The sequence below is a fragment of the Dermacentor albipictus genome, chromosome 5 (assembly GCF_038994185.2).
Source record: "Dermacentor albipictus isolate Rhodes 1998 colony chromosome 5, USDA_Dalb.pri_finalv2, whole genome shotgun sequence".
Taxonomy (NCBI): domain Eukaryota; kingdom Metazoa; phylum Arthropoda; class Arachnida; order Ixodida; family Ixodidae; genus Dermacentor; species Dermacentor albipictus.
In genome coordinates this window covers 10,352,883-10,378,565 of record NC_091825.1, presented here as the reverse complement: position 1 = coordinate 10,378,565, position 25,683 = coordinate 10,352,883, and the positions used below count along the sequence as shown (strand labels likewise).

The following is a 25,683-nucleotide window of genomic DNA, read 5'->3' as shown; positions in this document are numbered from 1 at the left end:
CGTCGAACTGACGAAGATCCTCCACCGCCGACGAAGACGACGAAGAAACCATCTCGACGACTTAATGACGACACTTCGCCGTCCCGACGAAGTCAGGAAGCCAAGACTACACCGATGAAAGACAGCTTGACGACGCGACGTTCCAGTTTCAGTTCAACGCGACGCAGCCGTGATCCGACGCTAAGACCCAACTGCAATGCCAGACAAAGAACCACCGACCTCGACGTACTTCTCGACGGCCACGCAGTCACTGCCTTAGTCGACACAGGGGCCGATTACTCCGTAATGAGTGGACACATCGCCGCCCAGTTGAAGAAGGTTAAGACTGCATGGGATGGCCCCCAAATTCGGACCACTGGAGGACACCACATTACGCCGACTGGAATCTGCACGGCAAGAATAACCGTTCATGACCAGACCTGCCACCTTCGTTATCCTCCAACAGTGTTCACGAGACGTCATTCTCCGCATGGACTTCCTGAACCAACACGGCGCAATCATAGACCTGAATTCAAGATCGATAACGCTGTCGGAAGATCAAGCGATACCGCCGGAGAGTTTTCGTAGTCACAACGCCTTGAGTGTGCTCGAAGATCAAGTGAGCATCCCGCCGCGCTCCAGCATTGTTATTTCGGTCAGCACCGAAACACCCGCTGACGTAGAAGGCGTCATCGAAGGCGACCAACGTCTACTGCTAGACCGTGAAATTTGTGTCGCAAGAGGCATCGCTCAACTCCACGGAGGGAAAGCGGAAGTGATGCTAACCAACTTCAGCCAAGAGTTCAAGCACATCAGCAAGGGCACGACAACCGCGTACATCGAGGAAATTCTGGAAACGAGCCATGCCTTTGTTTTCTCAGATTCTGCCGCATCTACTCCGCTGACCATAATCCCCGAACCAGATTTCGACGTAAATCGAAGTCTCCCCATGAGCAAGCAGCAACAGCTCGGATGTCTTCTACGTCGATACAAAGACTGCTTTTCGACGTCATCGAGGATTCCACAAACACCAGTTCCAAAACATCGTATCATAACCGAAAAGTGCGCTCGACCACTCCGCCAGAGCCCTTACCGAGTTTCAACGCGAGAACGTGAAGCTATTAGGCAACAAGTCGACCAAATGCTGCGCGACGACATCATCCAGCCGTCGAAAAGCCCGTGGGCATCTCCTGTTGTCCTGGTGAAGAAAAAGGACGGAACCCTACGTTTCTGCACCGATTATCGTCGTCTGAACAAGATCACGAAGAAGGACGTATACCCCCTTCCGCGCATAGGCGACGCACTGGATCGGCTCTGCAACGCTAAATACTTCTCGTCGATGGACCTCAAGTCTGGCTACTGGCAAATAGAAGCCGATGAGAGAGATCGCGAAAATACCACCTTCATCACGCCAGACGGCCTCTACGAGTTCAAGGTTATGCCATTCGGACTGTGCTCGGCGCCTGCAACGTTTCAGCGCGTCATGGACACGGTGTTAGCAGGATTGTAGTGGCAGACGGGTCTTGTTTACTTGGATGACGTCGTTGTCTTCGCCGAAAATTTCGACGACCGCCTTAGGCGGCTTGCGACAGCATTAGAGGCCATCAAATCATCAGGGCTCACTCTGAAGCCGGAAAAGTGCCGCTTCGTTTACGATGAGCTTCTGTTCCTCGGCCACGTCATCAGCAAATCCGGAGTACGCCCCGACCCGCGGAAAACAGCTGCCATCGCAAAGTTCCCACAGCACGCCGACAAGAAGGCAGTGCGTAGATTTCTTGGCATGTGTGCCTACTACAGGCGATTTGTCAAGAACTTTTCACGCATCGCTGAGCCGCTGACACAGCTAACTAGATGTGACGTCGAGTTCAAGTGGGAAACGCCACAGGCCGACGCATTTCAAGAACTCAAGCGACGCCTGCAGTCGCCGCCCGTACTTGCGCACTTCGACGTGCACGCCGATAACGAAATACACACTGACGCCAGTAGTCTAGGCCTCGGTGCCGTCCTAGTCAAGAGTAAAGATGGACATGAACACGTGATAGCTTACGCTAGCCGATCGTTGTCAAAAGCGGAAGACAATTATTCGACAACCGAAAGGGCGATGCCTCGCCAAACGATGCCTCGCCATCGTTTGGGCCACAGCGAAATTTCGCCCTTACCTATATGGCAGGCCATTCACAGTCATCACGCGTTGTGTTGGCTAGCTAACCTAAAAGACTCTTCAAGACGGCTGGCACGGTGGAGCCTTAGGCTACAAGAATACGACATCACTGTAACATACAAGTCCGGACGAAAACACTCAGATGCCAATTGCCTATCACGCGCCCCCATTGACCCGCCGCCGCAAGGTGACGAGGATGACGACGCCTTCCTTGGAATAATAAGCGCGGAAGACTTCGCCGAACAGCAACGAGGAGACCCGGAGCTAAAAGCCCTAGTCGAGTGTTTGGAAGGGCACACCGACGTTGTCCCAAGAGCATTTAAGCATGGATTATCTTCATTCACGCTTCAAAACGACCTACTTGTGAAGAAGAACTGCTCACCAGTCCGCGCCAACTACCTTTTTGTTCCGTCGGCGTTGCGTCCAGAAGTAGTGCATGCGCTACATGACGATCCGACCGCTGGGCACCTCGGTTTCTCCCGAACGCTATCGAGGATACAAGAAAGGTATTACTGGCCGCGCCTAACCGCCGATGTTGCCCTTTACGTCAAGACATGGCGCGACTGTCAGCGACGCAAGACACCACCGACAAGGCCAGCGGGATTACTACAGCCGATCAAGCCTCCTTACCGACCTTTTCAGCAGATCGGGATGGACTTGTTGGGACCGTTTCCGACATCAATTTGCGGAAATAAGTGGATCGTCGTGGCGACGGACTATCTCACCCGCTTCGCTGAAACTAAAGCTCTACCGAAAGGCAGCGCAGGCGATGTGGCGAAATTTTTCGTCGAGAACTTCCTGCGGCGGCATGGTGCTCCAGAAGGCCTCATCACCGACAGAGGAACGGCTTTTACAGAAGAGCTCACGCAAGCCATTCTGCAATACAGCCAGACAAGCCACAGGAGGACAACTGCCTACCACCCGCAGATGAATGGTCTCACGGAGGGCCTGAACAAGACCCTCGCCGACATGCTAGCAATGTACGTCGACGTCGAACACAAGACGTGGGACGCCGTCCTGCCGTACGTAACCTTTGCGTACAACACGGTGGTGCAAGAAACAACACAGATCACGCCGTTTAAGCTGGTTTACGGCAGGAACCCGACGGCGACGCTTGACGCCATGCTGCCGCACGTAACTGACGAAGAGAATGTTGACGTCGCTAGCTATCTCCAGCGCGCCGAAGAAGCCCGACAGCTCGCCCGCCTGCGGATCAAGAACCAACAGAGGACCGACAGCCGACACTACAACATCCGACGACGCTTCGTCGAGTACCAGCCTCGTGACCGTGTTTGGGTATGGACCCCGATACGCCGACGAGGACTCATTGAGGAACTACTCCGACGCTATTTCGGACCCTACAAGGTCATCCGACATATTGGCGCTCTGGACTATGAGGTCGTGCCAGACGGCATTTCGCATTCACAGCGGCGCCGCGCACGACCTGCAGTGGTCCACGTGGTGCGTCTTAAACCCTTTTACGGACGCTGACGTACTTCATTGTTTTTGTTCTTTTCTTTGCTACGAGTGCTTTTGTTTAATACTTTCGTTTGTTTGCAACATCGGGTCGATACTTTTTAAGAGGGGGGTAATGACACGTGTACTTATCTTCATCGGGCGACCGCGTTTCGCCGCCTAACAAATGTGATCGCACAGCGCAGGACGCGCCTGTAAGTAAAAGAAGTTTCTGGAATGTTATAGATTGTTACGTCCAGTGTCTTTCACCGCAACCTGTGTTATATGATTGCATGTATGCACGACGCGAATAGTGTGGAACTTTGTCGAAGACACGGGGGTCCCAGCGGGTAATCTGGAACATTCGACGACTGATCTATAAAAGCCGACGCGCTTGACCCTCTGATCAGATTTTCGACGATCGCCGACCGTGTTCGCCGCTATCGTTGTGCTATAAGTGGAGCCTGTTTTGTGGGCACAGGTGCGCCCAATAAAAGTTAGTTTGGTCGTTCACAGTATTGCTACTGTGTTATTCAACGTTACCACCACGTGACAATATGTTAGTTCGACCGTCGTTCAGTGACGTGTATTGCATAGTGAAGTGAAGCGCATTGCTAGACGTATTTTTTTTTTAGTTGGACTCCATTCATGAACTCGCGACTAAGGGTGCTATGCAGGATGCGCCGAGTTTCTCGTTCACCCGAGTTTTACCCGAGTTTGCTCGACGGCAGTCAGTGAACGGAGATAGCGCGGAACGCGCCGAAGGCGCAGGCAAAAAAATATGTAGACAAAAAGCCGCGTATGACAACATGAGCGCACCCTGCGCGGCACGCTGCTTCCACGTTTCAAGCGCACAACGACACGCGCCAGCGCCGCGTATTGTTATCAACGGATTGTCACAACTTAGCGATACCGTGACTGTCCCGCTGTCTGTCTGCACACTTGCCGTGAGCCGCTTGCCACGCCTTTCCCGGGCGTGTCAAGGGCGTGCCTCCTCTTTCGAGCACTATCTGTCTTTCCTCCATCGAATGCGAACAGGGTACATGCGGCGCATCATTGCACCTATACTTTCACTCAAACGAATACGTTAAAATACAACAAATAAAATAACGAACATTTTTATTTCTTTAAGTATCTGTTTTTCGTTTTGAACGCTAGAAATTTGTGATGACAAACGGAGATCGAGCAAATTATTAAATTTTGCACTTCTTGCCGCGAGTGGCGACAGTGAGGCGAAAGCGTAGAAGCGGTACATGGAATCGGGTCGCACGCACGAGGACATTCATAAGGTGATAAGTCGCCTAGGGGAGCTGCAGTGCTTTCTCTATTAGCGGAATAGTAACGCAGCGCCGCGGTACGGCCGTTCATCGCAGGCGCTTCACTAGGCTAATAAGGCCCCCGCTTTACCGACTAAAAACGACACAACGGCTGTCGCTGCAACAAGGCGGTATGTTATTTTAGAGTGCGTAGTGACGCAGTTCAGTAAAAACGTACCAGTTTATCTTTGTGCGCGAAGCTTCTGCGATACATTGCGAAAGGTGCGTGCTTCCCCAGCGACACAATTTATCGCTTGTCATCGCTTGCCCAGTGAAGGCGCCTCTGAGCGCATGTACGCAATATATGAGTGTGTTGTGCAGTCGAAGGTGCTTGCAGATTACCTCTGCTGGAGCCAGCAGCGATCGCAGATGGATATCGTAACGACACCTCAGCACTCGCATTTTGGCAGGTGAGGGCTCTTGTGTGCAGTTATGAAATCAGATTTCGCACGGAGAGAGGCTTGTGATGAAGAAATGCCATTGCACTGGATCTAGAAGAGCGAGCGGTTCTCGGACGCTGATCGTGTTTACGACGCTGTGGCTCCGTTTCATTACCGATGACAGAGCAGGCATCTCAAACGACTGCTGCAATACGCACTCCTCAGCATCGTCGTCCCCCTCGGCGCATCGACGCCTTGCAAGTAGCTACAGTGACGTGCCGATAATGATTTACTGTGCGCTACGCGCCATAATGCAGGCAATGAAACCGTGTTGTGCGGCCATCTCAGCCCGAGAAGATGTGTGCATAAGCCAGCGACAGTCAACGCTTTGTTTTTGATAGTGGTGCTCAGTACACCACCGATGACAGTGCGTTGTGCGCGTTATATGTCGGCGGTCAAGATTGTTGATGCCTCTCAGCTCGACACCGATGTCGCTGTTGCCGGAAGATAAGTTGGGCGTGGCCCAACTGTAGTGGGTGCGCGCACAAGAGTTACATGCCTCGCGCTGGGTGTGACCTCTGGTTTTGATTGACAGGCGAACTCGTGCTAAACTCGTACATCGCGAAACCCCCTCCGAGCTCAACTCGGGAACATGGCGGCGGCAGCAGCAGCCTGTTTCATTGCATCCAGCGGCAGCAAGCGTCAGTATGACCGTCCGGACCCGTTCACCTACATGACCGACGGCGAGTTTCAGCTTCATTTTCGCCTGTCGAAGACATCAGTGCGCTGGCTGTGTGACGGCCACGGCGAAGGCTCTCGTCTGTGGAGACAGCGTGGCGGGCTTCATTCGCTCACCGTAGTAGAGCAAGTCATCTGTGCCCTCCGTTTCTACGGGACTGGGAGTTTTCAGGGAAGCGTCGGCGCCGAGCGTTACATTGGACGCCATCAAACTACTATTAGCAACTGTGTCAGAGATGTGTCTGACGCGCTGATCGATGCGGCAGTGCGTAAACGGTGGCTAGCTTTCCAGAATACTGCGGCTGAGCAGGCATATATAAAGTAATGCTTCCCACTTCGTGGGAACATTACGAACGTAGTCGGGTGTGTCGACGGAGCGCACGTAGGAATTGAGGTGCCTTGAATGTCAGCGTTACTGTGATTAACATTGAAGCAATGTTTAGACACTCCATATTGCCAAATTTGTGACTTCTGATTAGCCGACTTAAATTTTGTGTTAGCGATATCTCACATGCGGCTGCTTATAATACTGACTTTTTCACTGGTTGATGACTTTTTGCCGGTTGTTCTACTTGTCTGTTAGGGTGCCTTCCAAATGGCTCACTTTCCTGGGAAAGAAGTCAAGTATAAATGGATAAATGGATATCAGAAATTGTGTGAAGTAACCTATGCATCCTAATACCATAAAAAACTTGGGGTTCTTCATTGGTGAAGTTACTTAGTATGCACAACGCTGAATTTTGGTCATGTGTAATCTATCGGCCGCACTATGAAACAGCGAGGCATTGCACTATTGGTTGCAGCGCGAGATGTGGATGTTGCGCCAAACCGGTTGTGCCTATGCATTTGTGGCGAAAGGAAAATGCTTTGAGAATCTTAGTGTGTTGGATTGCATGAAGAAAATTCTTCAGATTGTTTGCTCTGTTCACTGTCGATGCATGTGCCAGAGTTTCAGTGTATCTTCTTTTTTTGGGGGGGCGGCGTTATTCTGGATGGATAAATTGTATATTTTCTTCTCATAATGGGGCTCTAATTCTTAAGCAGTAGAACAATGCACATCCAATGCTCTGCAGAACTCTCTGTACGTGAAGATGTCATGAACCACCAAGGGAAAATTACATATCGGAAAAAATGTGGTGAAGATGCCTATGAAAAGTGGGTCTTTAAGCCACCATAATAAAAATAAAAATTGCAGAGCAAATAGACCATTTGTGCAGCTTTAGAGAAATGATTACACAAAACGTGATATGCTCAAACGAGTTGACGCTTCCCGCAATGCCAGAGTAGGCTGAGCGACATGCAGCATATATTGGCATTGAACATGTCTCGTAACCGTTATTTTTATTGTAAGCCCTCGCTGTCACACCTTTCCCTCCAGCACTCCCTTTACTGAAACGTGGCACTGTCTTTCCATTGGTGTCATGATGATAATGGTAACGGCAGCAGCAAGGCTGGTTAATGCTTGCCCCTTTGATTCCTGTGAGTTTAGTGGTAAAGAATGTGACACGTGCATACATACACCTGTGCTGCAAAATTTAACATTTGTGGTTTTTTGGAGAGCTAATTTGTGTTGGGAAATTTCAAAGATGTGTACCATTGTGGCCTAATAACTAGAGCATTGGTGATGTTGATGACGGTGTATTGGTATAGAAGCTTGAAGTTTAATTGCACAACAATTCGACGGGACACAAAGAAGAGAAATACACACAGCAGAATGCTTTGCTGTGTGTGTTACTCTACTTTGTGTGCCGTTGAATTGTTGTGCCATCCAACTTCAAATAGAGCATTGGGCTTCTTTAGTGCAGGACCGAGGAAGTGTGAGCTATTCGACAACATGCCAGTGCCTTGCCACACCATTATGGAAGTCGGAAGGTTTGCATACAAAGCTTTGCTTTCAAATCCACCTGCTCATGTTATACAAGCACTGATTGAAAGAACCATCATACAAAAATAATGGTGAAATCAATGGCCTGTGAAAAGTGTAATTTGTATATAGACACTATTGACATAATAGGTGCCATACTGGCCTCAAAATTGTACTGGACAGAGCAGTTTGTTTCCTATGTGAAGCGCAACCTCCCATTACATGCTGTGCAGATAACCAAGCTCAGTTTGTTTTGATATGCTACACAACATTCACTGTAATCTGTTTTTGATTCTAAAGAAGTGCCAAACACCACCTCTTTTTCAAGAACGTCATGGGAATATTTGGCGAGACCTTTTTACAGCCCCTCCGAATGGAAGTGTGGCCAGCCAGCTTTGCTTGGATGCCTGTATAGATTTGTGCTCCTAATCATTGTGTGCTATCAAGTTGCAGAAGTCTATGCAACTGGTGCAAGGCATTACGTGTTTCTATAGTCGGATACAACTTTAGGAGGCTGCGGAATCTGCACAAGGCAGGTGAACACAAGCCTGCACCAATGGGCACGCACTCTAGACTGACATCGTGCCGCCGGACAGATAGTCCCTGTCCAACCTGCTCGTTGAAGGGGGACTATTTCTTTAGACGTGGAGGCAATCGGCTGCTGCGCTTTGGTCATCTGGGCGGGGCCTCTCCTGTCTTCTGAAGTTTTAGCCGACTGTAAAGGATGCTGCTTTTCATAAGACACAAAAGGACAAAGTGTGCAATTATTTGGCCTATGAAATGGATACATCAGAAGTGTGCTGTGCAAGCGCTGAAGATGTGTGAAATATGGTACATGCAATTATAAGACAATGTTGAAGAATATGTAGTATCGAACATGCATGTAATGGCACATTTGAATCGGGGAGTGTTGCAGTCATATGCACAGTCTGTAGGTGATAGCATTATTAAGCTCCCGCTGTTTCCTGTCTTAATAGTGAATTACACACACCGTTCATCTTGTGGCTAATCAACACGCACTGTATTCTTGCACATAAAAAGAACAAGCACCATAATGACGTGTATGCTGCATTAGTGTATTTTTTATTTACATGGTCAAAGAGTGGCACAGGTTGGCTTACGTTTTTGCGTTTTTTGAAGTGACACGAAGTGCATGTTGCAAGTCCCCTAATATGCACAGCACTATGTTTACTGCAATAATTTCATTCATGTTCTTGAATAATAAACAAAATATTAAACTGAAAGCTCCTTTATAAGGTGCCTTTTGTGGGCTCGACAGGAGAGAAGTGAGGGCACCGATACTCTTATTGCAGAGCAGCCCTCTGGACCTCTGCCACACTCACAAGAGCACGTTCCTGGTGCTCGCCTACTGCCACCAGGCGGTTGAGTGCCTCCAGCAGCAGAATATTTTGCTGCAAAAAAGTGTATTGGAATGAATCAGCCGCATACAAACCATTATTTACAAAGAAAAATGCTCGTTGCACTATTAGTACTAAGTGCCCTTAACTGTGGAAGCCTCTAGTGTAGTATGCATAATAAAACAATGCGTTGGGACAACGTTGCTTTATTTTTCATAACTGGGGTTTTCTTTTTCATAGCAAATTGTCATGTTGATTAGTGTGCCAGCAGCTGACGTGGCCCCGCACCTTCACGAGTCTCTACTGTCAGCACCACACCTATTTTTGTTCGCTGCAAAACAAATGCCTCACCCTACAATACTGTATTATACGAGCTGATTGCATCCTACGCCTACAAACATCATATTTTTGTCCCATTAGGCAATTTTCTACCATCCTCGGCTGTAGTTCTCTCTCCTGGACATCCATTCTGTCACGCTTTTGTAATCACCTGTTATGAATGGGCAACAAGTGCTCGATACGTGCATGGCCTGCCTGCCGATTCTTCTTTTTTTCTCAATCTCAACTAGCATATCGGTTGCCACTGTTTACTGCGCCTCTGTTTTCCTGCCTTAATGCTATCTCCAACAATTTTTGTTACTTCGCTTTCTGCACAGTCCTTGACATATCAAGTTTCTTTGTTAACCTCCAGGTTTATGTCCCGTATTGCATAACCGGTAGAATGCAATGATTCTTAACTTTTATGCGAAGCATATTACGAGGGCTCAACCCAGCTCCTCAGGCGCGGCGGTGACCATGAAATCACGTGACACCGTGACGTCACGACAGAGGAGAAGTGGCTTTGGCTCAACTCTTGCAAGACGGGCTGGGTGGGAATCGAACCAGGGTCTCCGGATTGTGGGACGGAGACGCTACCACTGAGCCACGATTACGATGCTTCAACGCGGTACAAAAGCGCCTCTAGTGAATGCGGTGTTGCCTTAGAAACGAGCTGTTTCTAAGGCGTGCGTCTCTTGCTCAGGCGCACATTTCGTTGCCGCGCCGAACGCTGCTTTGCTCGACGCTCACCGCGTCCAATGAGGGGCGCGTAGTCGCTGCCCTGTAGCCCATTGTCTTACACCCCTTGGCGGGTCGACGGGAACGCTGTCGCGTTCCACTCTTGAAGGCGAAGAAGTAATGCATGAGTTGTTTCTTCGTCTAGCCGAACCAAATATAGCCAAGCAACAGCAGTTCACCAGGCTAAACAGTGGTTCAACAACTAAAATAAAGGCTAGTATGCTTCGCATCCTGGGCTTAACCTTACCTAAGCCACAGCCATTTTTTTTCAAGGATATTGGTAACGTGGCGATCACGATTCGGTAATGCCTTCCATGTGCTGTTCAACCCATGAAATTTTTGTATAAGTTTCCTGCTTTATATCAGTACCTGCTATTGATATTTCACCTGGATAAAGATACTCTTGCATAAATTTTGTGGCTTAATGTCACTCATGAATATCTGTTATCTCACCAAGTTAGTGAAGGTCACCTTCATCTTTTCCACATTTCCGCGGGCCCACTTGCATGTAAGAGCACGAACACTCATTGGTTCTCACTGTCTTCTTTAAACTGCTGGGCGTTCAGTTCGTTACTGCGAAAGTGACTTAATCCGTGCACTCTTTTTATGCTAAATATGAAACAGTAGAAACATACTTATCTGCAGCTTGTCGATGTCTCCCTCACTGTGTTGGAAGCGAGATCCATCGTCGGTACCACCTCCTTGTCGCATCGTAGCTATATAGGCCGTCTTCCTTTTGCACACACTACGTAATATTCGTGACGCTCGCAGTCACGCAGAGTGGAGGAACTCAGCGCACTCAGAAGCAGCACCGGACTAGGTGTTTCTTCAGCACTGCGCCGTGAATAGTAGGTGCGCGTTGCGATCTGTAAAAGCGCCGAAGCTATTGGCAGTCTTTTGGGGTGCACGGAAAGATTGTTCACGGAGCAACAGAAATATCCAAGAAATAGTGGTCATCGTCGAGCCTGATCACTACGTCGCGCACTGCAAGCTCGTTGCGTACGAGTTTGTTTACACTGGGCGCCTCCGACGCTTAGCCGCCATGCTCGCCCGGTGAATCGATGTGATGACGCCACCACAGCGTGCCCTCGTGGTATAATGCGAAGCGTACTAAATTACAAATTAGTCTAATGTACATTCAGTGTACATGTTGTAAGCTTTAAAATGCTTCTAAACCACGTCAAACTAACTAATAATATCGTACTAAATGCGTTTGTTTTATAACTCGCTTGTGCATGTAATGCACTCGGTGGAACGACAAACAAGTGAAAGAAGGCACGACCATGCACCGACGGTATGATCACGTGAGCCCCAGTTTGTCGACCGCCCAGAAGGCAACGCCCAAGGAATGATAGCCAGCCAGAGTGAATCTAGATGAACCAATGAAACTGGTCGCTTGTCGAAAGACAAACTGTGTCTCGGTACCATTCGTGCTTTCATCTTGGGGTGTCGCCAGAGCTCGTGAAGATCCCGAGTTTCGCCAAACTCGGCGCATCCTGCATAGCACCCTAAAACGGCGATTGAGCCCCCGCTGTTGATGCTGCTCGCCGTGCAGGTCTAGCTTTTGTGTAGCGCGCATTGGTGCATGTATTTGTATTTGCGGGGTTGTTACCAAAGTCGGCAGTTACTCTGCCTAGGCACAGTAACGGCAGTTATATCTTGAGTACGCCATATCTGCACGCATAATATATCAGAATGCCGACATCTGCTAAACACAGAGGAAATTATATTGGGTTCAAAGATTTTGTGCAAATCTGGTGTAAACATTTGTAACTGAGATAGGTCTGGTAAAAGAAACCTGTAACGAAGGGGCGCGCAATGGCCCCGAGCATTTTCAACGTTCGACGCTGATAAAATTATTATGGCCACGCACACGGCGGGCTGTCATTTCAGCAGTTGTTATTTTTGAAATTATGTGTGAAATGCCACGATGTATATTTTATTCCGTGCCTTGTATCATTTTTCAAAACGTTGCGCCATACAAAATCTTAGTTTCTTCATCTTAGGATTGCTTCACCAAAGGCTAGATTGAAAGCCCAATCCTTCGGAATTACGCCATCGAGAAAGTTAGGCCAGATGCATTACCAATCCTTTTTGTAGTATGAGCAAATGCGCCTTTCGCAGAACATATTATGGAAGTAGTACACCACCTTCGGTTAATATAAAGCCTAGACCACACGTCTGTGTCTAAAAGATGTAAAACGTAAATAACCACATACAAATCGCATGTTGTTCCAATTTGTTTTGGCGGCGTTATAGTTCAAATGACGCTGATCAAAAGGTGCCGTTCGAGAAAACACTCCGTTAGCTCGCACACCACCTCCACCGCTGACAACGAGGTGATCACAGTGGAAGGATAAAGCAGCGCAGCGTGGATCCCGCCAGTTATTGGAGTAACTCATTTATGGCGTGTCCTCTCGTAAACGCAACAACCAAATCCTCGAGGCGTGCAGTGCGCCAAAGGGGCGAACCCGCCTGCTAGCTGGACCCGGCCTAGGTGCCGCCGCTGTTGGCGCCGAGAGAAGGAGCACCCGCATAGGAGGTAGGAGATGTCGTTACTTTTATATCATTTAGGGGTTTTACACGAACAGCACCTCTCCGGTATACCGACGACAGAGCATGTAACGAGCGCGCGCACGCACGGAGCTGTTGCGAGCAAGCGAGGGATCGAGAGAGCGAGCAGGTGTAGGCTTGGAAATGAGTAGCGAGAGACGAGCGAGTGAGGCTGTGGCGAGCAAGCGAGGGATCGCAAGAGCGAGCAGGTGTAGGCTTGGAAATGAGTAGCGAGAGACGAGCGAGTGAGGCTGTGGCGAGCAAGCGAGGGATCGCAAGAGCGAGCAGGTGTAGGCTTGGAAATGAGTAGCGAGAGACCAGCGAGTGAGGCTGTGGCGAGCAAGCGAGGGATCGCAAGAGCGAGCAGGTGTAGGCTTGGAAATGAGTAGCGAGAGACGAGCGAGTGAGGTTCTTGCGAGCAAGCGAGGGATCGAGAGAGCGAGCAGGTGTAGGCTTGGAAATGAGTAGCGAGAGACGAGCGAGTGAGGCTGTGACGAGCAAGCGAGGGATCGCAAGAGCGAGCAGGTGTAGGCTTGGAAATGAGTAGCGAGAGACGAGCGAGTGAGGCTGTGGCGAGCAAGCGAGGGATCGCAAGAGCGAGCAGGTGTAGGCTTGGAAATGAGTAGCGAGAGACGAGCGAGTGAGGTTGTGGCGAGCAAGCGAGGGATCGCAAGAGCGAGCAGGTGTAGGCTTGGAAATGAGTAGCGAGAGACGAGCGAGTGAGGCTGTGGCGAGCAAGCGAGGGATCGCAAGAGCGAGCAGGTGTAGGCTTGGAAATGAGTAGCGAGAGACGAGCGAGTGAGGCTGTGGCGAGCAAGCGAGGTATCGCAAGAGCGAGCAGGTGTAGGCTTGGAAATGAGTAGCGAGAGACGAGCGAGTGAGGCTGTGGCGAGCAAGCGAGGGATCGCAAGAGCGAGCAGGTGTAGGCTTGGAAATGAGTAGCGAGAGACGAGCGAGTGAGGTTCTTGCGAGCAAGCGAGGGATCGAGAGAGCGAGCAGGTGTAGGCTTGGAAATGAGTAGCGAGAGACGATCGAGTGAGGCTGTGACGAGCAAGCGAGGGATCGCAAGAGCGAGCAGGTGTAGGCTTGGAAATGAGTAGCGAGAGACGAGCGAGTGAGGCTGTGGCGAGCAAGCGAGGGATCGCAAGAGCGAGCAGGTGTAGGCTTGGAAATGAGTAGCGAGAGACGAGCGAGTGAGGCTGTGGCGAGCAAGCGAGGGATCGCAAGAGCGAGCAGGTGTAGGCTTGGAAATGAGTAGCGAGAGACGAGCGAGTGAGGCTGTGGCGAGCAAGCGAGGGATCGCAAGAGCGAGCAGGTGTAGGCTTCGAAATGAGTAGCGAGAGACGAGCGAGTGAGGCTGTGGCGAGCAAGCGAGGTATCGCAAGAGCGAGCAGGTGTAGGCTTGGAAATGAGTAGCGAGAGACGAGCGAGTGAGGCTGTGACGAGCAAGCGAGGGATCGCAAGAGCGAGCAGGTGTAGGCTTGGAAATGAGTAGCGAGGGACGAGCGAGTGAGGATGTGGCGAGCAAGCGAGGGATCGCAAGAGCGAGCAGGTGTAGGCTTGGAAATGAGTAGCGAGAGACGAGCGAGTGAGGTTCTTGCGAGCAAGCGAGGGATCGAGAGAGCGAGCAGGTGTAGGCTTGGAAATGAGTAGCGAGAGACGAGCGAGTGAGGCTGTGACGAGCAAGCGAGGGATCGCAAGAGCGAGCAGGTGTAGGCTTGGAAATGAGTAGCGAGAGACGAGCGAGTGAGGCTGTGGCGAGCAAGCGAGGGATCGCAAGAGCGAGCAGGTGTAGGCTTGGAAATGAGTAGCGAGAGACGAGCGAGTGAGGCTGTGGCGAGCAAGCGAGGGATCGCAAGAGCGAGCAGGTGTAGGCTTGGAAATGAGTAGCGAGAGACGAGCGAGTGAGGCTGTGGCGAGCAAGCGAGCAAGAGCGAGCAGGTGTAGGCTTCGAAATGAGTAGCGAGAGACGAGCGAGTGAGGCTGTGGCGAGCAAGCGAGGTATCGCAAGAGCGAGCAGGTGTAGGCTTGGAAATGAGTAGCGAGAGACGAGCGAGTGAGGCTGTGGCGAGCAAGCGAGGGATCGCAAGAGCGAGCAGGTGTAGGCTTGGAAATGAGTAGCGAGAGACGAGCGAGTGAGGCTGTGGCGAGCAAGCGGGGGATCGCAAGAGCGAGCAGGTGTAAGCTTGGAAATGAGTAGCGAGAGACGAGCGAGTGAGGCTGTGGCGAGCAAGCGAGGGATCGCAAGAGCGAGCAGGTGTAGGCTTCGAAATAAGTAGCGAGAGACGAGCGAGTGAGGCTGTGGCGAGCAAGCGAGGGATCGCAAGAGCGAGCAGGTGTAGGCTTGGAAATGAGTAGCGAGAGACGAGCGAGTGAGGCTGTGGCGAGCAAGCGAGGGATCGCAAGAGCGAGCAGGTGTAGGCTTGGAAATGAGTAGCGAGAGCCGAGCGAGTGAGGCTGTGGCGAGCAAGCGAGGGATCGCAAGAGCGAGCAGGTGTAGGCTTCGAAATGAGTAGCGAGAGACGAGCGAGTGAGGCTGTGGCGAGCAAGCGAGGGATCGCAAGAGCGAGCAGGTGTAGGCTTGGAAATGAGTAGCGAGAGACGAGCGAGTGAGGCTGTGGCGAGCAAGCGAGGGATCGCAAGAGCGAGCAGGTGTAGGCTTGGAAATGAGTAGCGAGAGACGAGCGAGTGAGGCTGTGGCGAGCAAGCGAGGGATCGCAAGAGCGAGCAGGTGTAGGCTTGGAAATGAGTAGCGAGAGACGAGCGAGTGAGGTTGTTGCGAGCAAGCGAGGGATCGAGAGAGCGAGCAGGTGTAGGCTTGGAAATGAGTATCGAGAGACGAGCGAGTGAGGTCACATCTGCTCTGCAAGGCAGATGTTCAGTCTATGCCAGGCAACTGTTTTCCATTGATTAGTCGGTTGAATATCATTTCACTTTCATTGTGACGTCTTTTTACTTCCGGGTTTCCAGAATCTCGCCACAGTCGTGCTCTCGTGGCGGGACTTTAACTACGATTCTGTGCTTTGGTGTGCGGTAATCAGAGATTTTCAATTCTAATTATTCCAGACGTTACAGTAACTCAACTTGTAATAAAACTTAAGCTTTATCATCCAATCATGAATGCTGTGCGCTACCAGTTCTTTTTTATTTTTCTCTGATTTATTTTGAATTTCGTCTCAGAAGGTGAACCGGAAGTCTCGCAAGAGCGCCGCTCGATGCTCGGGCCACCAAAATATTGCTGGTATGGTGAAGGAGGCAAGCAGTCGCAGCGAATAAAAGGCTTGACAGATGACGGAGCCGCGTTTCCCTATAGCGCGCGGTCGGCGAAACATAACGCGGTCTGACTGAGCCGAACGATGCGGTACAGGCGTGTGCGCCCGTTGGCAGCGAGAAAGAAAGCAAGGCCTGCAATACAGCCCGAACTCCGGCACGACTCCATCACATTTTGAAACCAACTAATTGGCGTAGATTTCCGAGACGTATCATTGCGCCACACGCGTGATAGCTGGGTTAGTCGCGGATGTCTCGTCTCGCTTCACGTATTCGACTGATTTACCCCGGATTTACTCTCCGCAATGGAAATTTTTGTATCCTACCATTTCGTACACGTATATGCGGGCACTATAAGATTTTTCACTAAAAATTGTCGACTGTTTAGCTCCTGATGGTGACATTGAATTTCGCCTCCTCCAGTCCACATGTGCAGGCTTGGAGTGACGCCTGACAAGGGCAAAATGTTGCCGAGAGCGAGTGGGGCTTACAGATCCAGGCACAACCAAATTTGAAAGGCCCACTTAGCTTGGACATAAACACTCCTTCACCAGAGTAGGAATTGGCCTCCGTGGTGCAGTATTCAGTCACTACCTTCCTGGTGATTCCTACATTAACTCATGGCCCTCAGTACCCAGAAAGTGAGAGAGGCACAAAGGAGAGATGCCTCGACCTGCACCACTAGTGTATCGCAGGTACCCTCAGTACCCAGCAGCTGCGGAGCATCTGACCAAGGCGGCAGTCAGACCTGTAACGCAGCCGAGGGTGCTAAGAATCTCTAGGTCCTGACGGGCCGCCAATGAAAAGTGACCCTGTCCACGTTTAACATCCGAACTATGTCGAGTGACGCTAGCTTAGCGGGACTCTGAGGAAATATCAGGCATTGTTTGGGATATTATCGGTCTTAGTGAGATTAGACCTGGTGAGGCTTATACATTGCTGAATAACAGCCATCTACTCTGCTATAGAGGTCTCCCAGATAAGAAGCAATACGGGGTGGGACTCCTAATCCATAAGGACATAGCGGGAAACATTGACAAATTCTACAGCATTTATGAGAGAGTAGCAGTTGTCGTAATCAAGCTTAATAGGAGGTATAGAGTAAAAGTAGTACAACCGTACGCTCCAAAATCCAATCACGATGATGAGGAAATAGATCAGTTTTAAGAAGATGTTGAATCACCGATGAGAAAAGTGCAAACTCTTTATATTGTAGTAATGGACGACTTCAATGCAAAAGTGGGAGAAAAGCTGGCTCGTGAACAAGCAATTGGCAACTATGGCGTCGATTCTAGGTGCGCTAGAGGAGAGATGCTGGTAGAATTCGCAGAAAGGAACAAGTTTCGAATCATGAACAGCTTTTTCAGGAAGCGTAGCAACAGAAAGTGGACCTCGAGAAGCCCTAATGGTAAAACAGGAAATGAAATTGATTTTACCCGCCGTGGTTGCTCAGTGGCCATGGTGTTGGGCTGCTGAGCACGAGGTCGCGGGATTGAATCCCGGCCACGGCGGCCGCATTTCGATGGGGGCGAAATGCGAAAACACCCGTGTGCTTAGATTTAGGTGCACGTTAAAGAACCCCAGGTGGTCGAAATTTCCGGAGTTCTCCACTACGGCGTGCCTCATAATCAGAAAGTGGTTTTGGCACGTAAAATCCCACAAAAAAAAGAAATTGATTTTATACTTTCTGCCGATCACAGCATAGTGCTGCATGTAGAACTGATAAGTAGGATAAAGCGCAGTGATTACAGCCTAGTGAGGGCTAGGATTCACCTCAATTTAAAAAAGGAAAGAGTAAGATTGGTTAAGAAGAAGCAGGTTAACCTAGAGGCAGTAGGAGTAAAAGCAGACGAATTCAGGCTAGTACTTGCAAACAAATATACAGCCTTAGAACAGAGACGTGATGACGGCATAGAGGTAATGAATGAAACCGTATTTAGGCTGGCCTCAGAGGCAGCAATTGAAGCGGGAGACAGGGCACCAAGATAACCAGTAGGCAAGTTCTCACAAGTTACAAAAGACCTAATAAAGAAATGACAAAGAATGAAAGTGTCCAATTTAAGAGGCAAAATAGAATTCGCCGAACTGTCAAAACTGATCAACAAGGCAAAACAATGTAATATTCCAAACCACAACCTGAGAAAGACTGAAGAAGCCGTCAAAAACAGACGCGGCCTGAAATCAATGAGAAGGAAACTTGGCATAGGACAAACCAGGTTGGATGCGCTGAAAGAAAACCAGGGCAATATCATCAGCAATCGCAAAGGTAGAGTAAAAGCAGCTGAATAACTATATGCTGACGTGTACAGTACTCAGAGGAGTCAGGATACCTCCATTCGAAACAGTAATGAACAGGATACAAAAACTCCTATAACTAGCGACGAGGACAATAGGGCTTTGCAAGACATGAAATAAGGAAGAGCGGCAGAAGAAGATGGAATCACAGTCGATTTAATCAAAGATGGAGGAGACACAATGCTTGGAAAACTGGCGGTTCTATATACGATGTGTCTATCGACTGTAAGGGTCTCAGAAAACAGGAAGAATGCAAACATTATACTAATCCGCAAAAGGGAGACATGGCAGAATTGAAAAATTATAGGCCCATTAAGTTACTCCCAGTATTATATAAAATATTCACCAAAATATTCTCCACTAGAATAAGGGCAACACTGGAGTTTAGTCAACCAAGGGAACAGGCTGGCTTCAGGAAGGGATACTCTACAATAGGTCACATACAATGTGATAAATCAGGTAATCGAGAAATCCGCAGAGTACAATAAGCCTCTTTATATGGATTTCATAGATTACAAAAAGGCATTTGATTGAATAGAAATACCAGCAGTCGTAGAGGCATTACGTAATCAACAAATGCCGACCATTTACGTAAATACCTTGGAAAATATCTACAGAGATTCCACAGCTACCTTAATTCTACGCAAGAAAGGTTGGAAGATACCTATAAAGAAACGGGTCAGACAAGGAGACACAATCCTTCCAATGCTATTCACTGCGTGCTTGGAAGAAGTACTCAAGCTATTAAACTGGGAAGGCTTAGGAATAAGGACTGACGGCGAATAACTCAGCAATCTTCGGTTTGCCGATGAGATTGTTCTATTCAGCAGCACTGCAGACGAACTGCAACAAATGATTGAGGACCTTAACAGAGACAGTGTAAGAGTGAGGTTGAAGCTTAATATGCAGAAGACAAAGATAATGATTAATAGCCAGGCAAGGGTAGAAGAGTTTAGGATCGCCTGTCAGCACCTAGAGACTGTGAAGGAGTACGTTTACCTAGGTCAACTAATCCCAGGGAACCCTTCTCATAAGAAAGAAATTCAAAGAATAATAAAAATGGGTTGGATCGCATACGTCAGAAATTGTCAGCTCCTGACGGGAAGCTTACCATTATCATTGAAAAGGGAGGTGTACAATCGGTGCATTTCACCGGGGCTGACGTATGGGGCAGAGACTTGGAGATTGACACTGAAGCTGGAAACCAAGTTAAGGACCGCGCAAAGAGCGATGGTACGAAAAGTGCTAGGCATAAGGTTAAGAAACAGAAAGATAGCTGTTCAGATCAGAGAGCAAACAGGTATAGCCGGTATTCTAATTGACATTAATAGAAAAAATGGAGCTGGGCAGATCATGTAATGCGCAGGTTAGATAACCGTTGGACCACTAGGGTTACAGAATAGATACGAAGAGAAGGGAAACGCAGTCGAGGACAGCAGAAGACTAGGTGGAGCGATGAAATAAGGAAATTCGCGGGCGCTAGTTGTAATCTTTGTCACCTTTTTTCGGTCACGGCGCCGACGACAACGCAGAAACTTCCTGTAATGGGGCATATAATGCTTTCGCAGTAAAAAACGACATCCATTTGTGACCGTACGCCAGAGTGACCCGGTCACAGTAGGCGCACGCGAAAAGTGCGCTCAAGCTGTGCCTCTGACGATGCTTGTGTGTCGTAGCTGGGCCACCTTCCGAGCAACCTGTTCCTGGATGTCCGCGCGAGCGAGGTCCACCTCTGGGACACGCCACTGGCCAGCTTCGTGCAGGGGGACAGCGACGACGCCCTTCTGGGACTGCAGGACACGCTGCGCTCGCTGGCCCTGCGTCGGTGCGCACTCGACAGCTCGCAGCCATTCCACAGGCATGCCCGCTCTACTTCACGGTTGCCATCATTGAGCGTTGCGAAATGTTACGATCAGCTCGATGCGAGTGGTCGCTTGGGCTTTTTACGCGCCAAACCCACGATGCAATTATGAGCCTCGCCGCAGCCGGGGTCCTTGAACTCTGTGCGCACGGCTCACGGGCGTCCTTTGCATTTCATCGCCCCTTGGGCTTAGCAGTGCAACGCCATATAGCCGCTGTGCCACGCGTCGGGTGCATGTAATTCTGAGGGTTTTGCATAGTGCACCATTAGGAAGCTATTAAAAACAAAAACTAGTGTCTAGTGTTAATTATGCGACATTTATGTGCAATTGTTTACTTATTTATATGGTAATTACGTCGTTCGCCATCATGCGTTACCATGTATTTTCTGCGCACTGTTTACGATGACGTACCTCGTACATGGTAAAGTTCTGTTCAGTTGCGCGACGACTGTTCTGCCCGACTTGTGTGAGAGGGCGTGTCGAACTGGAGCTTAGACGCAGCTTTCTTCCGGCTTTCCTATTTAGATCATGTGTATGGTTGTACTTGCTCGTGACGCATAAGTGAAATTAAATGAAATAAATTAGTCACATGGTAACAACTGCGTCGGGATGCTATGGAAAAGGTGAACACATTTAATTTGCAGACGAGACAGATTCTGCGCAGTTTAACGTCCAGTAAATTGAGGGCCTTCCGATGACGCCCGCTTTACGCGCAGAATGGGCCACCTGCAAGCACTGGAGATGCTGGACTTGTCCTTCAACCAGCTGACCACAGTGCGCGCCTCCTGGTTCAAGGCGCCGCTGAGCCTTCGCTCGCTGCTTCTCAGGGCCAATCGCATATCACGCATCGAGAGCGGAGCCTTTGCCAAGCTCTACCGCCTCTTGCAGCTGGATCTCTCGCAGAACAACATCGCCGCCATCGAACGATCCATGCTGCCGGACGCGCTCTTCTTCCTCGACCTCAGGTACGCCTTCGTTCCGCGCACAGGGCCCGCAAGCCGTGGACGGCAGCAGCGCCTCGGCCCTCTTTTCCAGTCCGGCCCTAGAAGGGCGGCGCGCCTGCAGTAGCAGAAGCTCCCTTTTTATTTCATCATTGGCTCATTATCAACACCGGAGTTAAGCACGTGAAATGCATATGTAACATCTACTAACAAACATGATTGCAGTCACATCAAAATTGGTTTTATCAAGGGTTCCCACTTCGACAGCCATTCCGGAGGGCATTGTTGCGCTTTCTGCACCTCCAGGTAGCCGTTTATGCTTTCTCGGAAGTACATTCGCGCGGGTTGTGCGTCTTGGTAATAAACAGCCATTCTGGCGTGCCAGAGGCTGTGAAGGCCAACGAAAATTAGTAGGTCAAGAAGAAGCCCATCATCATCGTTTTCTATCGCTAGATACCTGATGCCGTGGTGATCTAGTGGGAGCCCTTACAGTAGCAAAGTTGGCGGCGACATCTTCTAAGTAGAATACATATATTTTTTTGTCGAGCCATTCTTATAATTCAAGGAGAATCATAGAAGTGCGGCTCGCTAACGAATATGTCGCTCTCAATGCTTTACACTAGCACTGAAGTAGACTATGTGTGTCAGTGTAGTTTTGCGTGCTGCCTGGTTAGACAGTGCGTTCCCAAAGGTCGCTGCCAGTATTGTTGGTGCGAGGATGTCCCGTGTCTCCATTGTTGTTCACACTTTATGGTAAAGGCACAGAAAGACAACTGGATAACAGTAAATTATGATCTGATATATAATGCATGCGTAATGGCTAATTGATGCAACAGAAGGTCCCCGCACTGATGTATGCGGACAAAATAATGCCACTAGCGTACAATGCAAGAAATCTACAGACACTGGCGAATATGTATGGCAACACTACGACAAATCTTGGCCTTAAGTTTTGCGCGAAAAAACTGGAAATTATGATCTTGAATGAAGATACCAGTAACTACGTAGCGTCGATTCAACAGTATGTCAGCAGCATATCTTCCGATTCAACAGCGTCATACCCATTGTAATGCAATATAATTTTATTTATTTATTTCACAATACTGCAGGTCAACGTGGGCCAAGCAGGAGTGGAATTACAATGAAATGGCAAAAGAACAGCACAGAAATAATTTCCAACAACAGTCGCACGACAATATAATACATCGGTTTCACTAGGACGATATTATCACACACACACACGCACACACGCACGCACGCACACACACATACACACAGACAGAAGAACAGCACATAAATAATTTACAACTGTACTTGCACCAGAACTAATAGAACACTTTGGCTGGGTCTATATTTAAGACAACAATGGCAGTTAAAGGGCGTCGTCAAAGTTTTCAGCCTCACAAACAAATTCAGGTAGACTGTTTTGGCAACAGTCTACCTGAATGCCTTTGTTTCAGAATGCATTCAGAATGTCTTTCAGAATGCCATTCAGAATGCCTTTGTTTTGGCAAAAATTGTTTGTAGGGAGTGTTTCTGAGTGTTACGCGTTGGTCTTCTTGTAATGGACTTTAAATACGAGGGTACAGATATATTTGTTTTTCCAGACGAAATATTACGCAAGAATTTTAGTCGACTGATTTTTCTTCGTACAGCTAATGAGGGGATGTTATGCGCAATCACGAGCTCTGTTGGAGAATGCAGCCTTTTATATTTATTGAATTTAAATCTGAATGCTTTCCATTGCAGACGTTCTAAGCACGGTATATATTTTTTTTTCTGTGGGGATCCCATACAACGGATGCATACTCCAATTTAGAGCAGCTGATAATGGCATTGTACGCTTGAAGTTTAACATTCACCGTTGCTTTTCCAAGCTTCCTTTTTTTTAAAAAAAGACAGTTTCCGAAAAGCTGTTGCGCGAATTGCCGAGATGTGCGTCCCCCATGTGATATGACTAGAAAAAGTAATCCCTAAATACTTATATTGAGTTACTGCTTGAACAGAGCCATGGACGCTTGTTAGAGCTATGGATAGTGTAAGTAAACACACTAGGATTCCTTTTCCCGTTAAATTTAATAATACTGTTTTGTGAACGTTTAGTTCCATGTCCCACTCTGCGCACCAGCATTCAATGTGGCAGAAAGTTCGCTGTAATAACATGTAATCTTCATGGCAGGTTATTTCTTTAAACACAATACAATCGTCCGCAAAAAGTTTAGTATACACTGAGTGAGGGATTACTTGCACTAAATCATTCACATATACAAAAAATAATAATGGCCCCAAAACATTCCCCTGTGGAACACCGGATGTAACGCTGAGCATCCTAGATACACTAGATTTGATTTCAACAAACTGCTTTCTAATAATTAATTATGCCTCAAACCATTTGATAAGATAAAGCGGCAATCCTAGGTTATCTAATTTTATAAGTCGTTTATTGTGCGGAACCTTATCAAACTATTTAGAAAAATCTAACACAAGTATGTTAATTTGCCCAGAACGACCTAGAGCTGCTAAAAAGTAGTAAATAGTTGTTACCAGTTGTGTCGTCATGGACATTCCCTTCCGAAACCCGTGTTCTTAAGGAGATAACACATTAATATCTGCTAAAAAGCACTGGATATTGTCACGTGGTGGTGACGTTGAATAACACAGTAGCAATACTGTGAACAAGAAAACTATCTTTTATTGGGCGAACCTGTGCCCACAAAACAGGCTACACTTACAGCACAACGATAGCGGCGAACACGCTCGGCGATCGTCGAAAATCTGATCAGCGGGTCAAGCGCGTCGGCTTTTATAGAGTGCCATCGAATGTTCCAGACTAATCGTTCGGACCCGCGTGCCTTCCACAAAGTTCTACACCATTCGCGTCACGCAATGAAATCAGATAACCCAAGGTTCGGCGACAACAGACAGCCGGGTAGAAGCATCGATAACTTTCCAGAAACGTCGGATAGATGCAGGCGTGGCCCTCGCTGTGCGATTAGATTTGTTAAGCGGCGAAACGTGGTGGCCCGATAAAGATAAGTACACGTGTCAATACCCGCCTTTTAAAAAGCATCGACCCGATGCTGCAAACAAACTTAGGTAATAAACAAAAGCGCTCGTAGCAAAGAAAAGAACAAAAATGGCGAAATTCGTCAGCGTCCGTAAAAGGGTTTAAGTCGCACCACGTGGACCGCTTCAGATCGTGCGCGGCGCCGCCGTGAATGCGAAATGCCGTCTGGCACGACCTCATAGTCCAGAGCGCCAATACGTCGGATGAACTTGTAGGGTCCGAAATAGCGTCGGAGTAGTTTCTCACTGAGTCCTCGTCGGCGTATCGGGGTCCAGACCCAAACACGGTCGCCAGGTTGGTACTCGACGAAGCGTCGTCGGAGGTTGTAGTGTCGGCTGTCGGTCCTCTGCTGGCTCTTGATTCGCAGGCGGGCGAGCTGTCTGGCTTCTTCGACGCGCTGGAGATAGCTAGCGACGTCAACATTCTCTTCGTCAGTTACGTGCGGCAGCATGGCGTCAAGCGTCGTCGTCGGGTTCCTGCCGTAAACCAGCTTAAACGGCGTGATCTGTGTTTCTTGCACCGCCGTGTTGTACGCAAAGGTTACGTACGGCAGGACGGCGTCCCACGTCTTGTGTTCGACGTCGACGTACATTGCTAGCATGTCGGCGAGGGTCTCGTTCAGGCGCTCCGTGAGACCATTCGTCTGCGGATGGTAGGCAGTTGTGCTCCTGTGGCTTGTCTGGCTGTACTGCAGAATGGCTTGGGTGAGCTCTGCTGTAAAAGCCGTTCCTCTGTCAGTGATGAGGACTTCTGGGGCACCATGTCGCAGCAGGATGTTCTCCACGAAAAATTTCGCCACTTCGGCTGCGCTGCCTTTTGGTAGAGCTTTAGTTTCAGCAAAACGGGTGAGATAGTCCGTCGCTACGACGATCCACTTATTCCCGGATGTTGATATCGGAAATGGCCCCAACAAATCCATCCCAATCTGCTGGAATGGTCGGCGAGGAGGTTCGATCGGCTGTAGCAATCCTGCTGGCTTTGTCGGTGGTGTCTTGCGTCGTTGACAGTCTCGGCATGTCTTGACGTAACGGGCGACGTCGGCGGTCAGACGCGGCCAGTAATACCTTTCCTGTATTCTCGACAGCGTCCGGGAGAATCCGAGGTGCCCAGCGGTTGGATCGTCGTGTAGGGCGTGCAGTATTTCTGGACGCAGCGCTGCCGGTACAACAAGAAGGTAGCTGGCGCGGACTGGTGAGAAGTACTTCTTCACGAGCAGGTTGTTTTGTAGCGTGAACAAAGACAACGCGCCCTTAAATGCCCTAGGGACAACGTCGGTGTTCCCTTCCAAATACTCGACGAGGTCTTTTAGCTCCGGGTCGGCTCGTTGCTGTTTAGTGAAGTCTTCCGCCCTTATTATCCCAAGGAAGGCGTCGTCGTCTTCGTCGTCT

General features: G+C 49.1%; 1 protein-coding gene across 5 annotated transcripts in view; it reads left to right on the top strand.

The window, feature by feature from the left end:
* The window catches only part of LOC135917928 (leucine-rich repeat and fibronectin type-III domain-containing protein 4-like), a 367,177-nt gene that overhangs the window by 101,760 nt on the left and 239,734 nt on the right, over positions 1-25,683 (top strand). For all 5 annotated transcript variants that reach the window (XR_010569459.2, XM_065451569.2, XM_065451567.2 and 2 more), the window contains exons 3-4: positions 20,102-20,283; positions 21,004-21,252. Coding sequence is in view for 4 of the 5 variants with exons in the window: in XM_065451569.2 (XP_065307641.1) it covers positions 20,102-20,283; positions 21,004-21,252 (431 nt within the window). In the remaining variant the exon portion in view is untranslated. The remainder of the gene's footprint in view (positions 1-20,101; positions 20,284-21,003; positions 21,253-25,683) is intronic.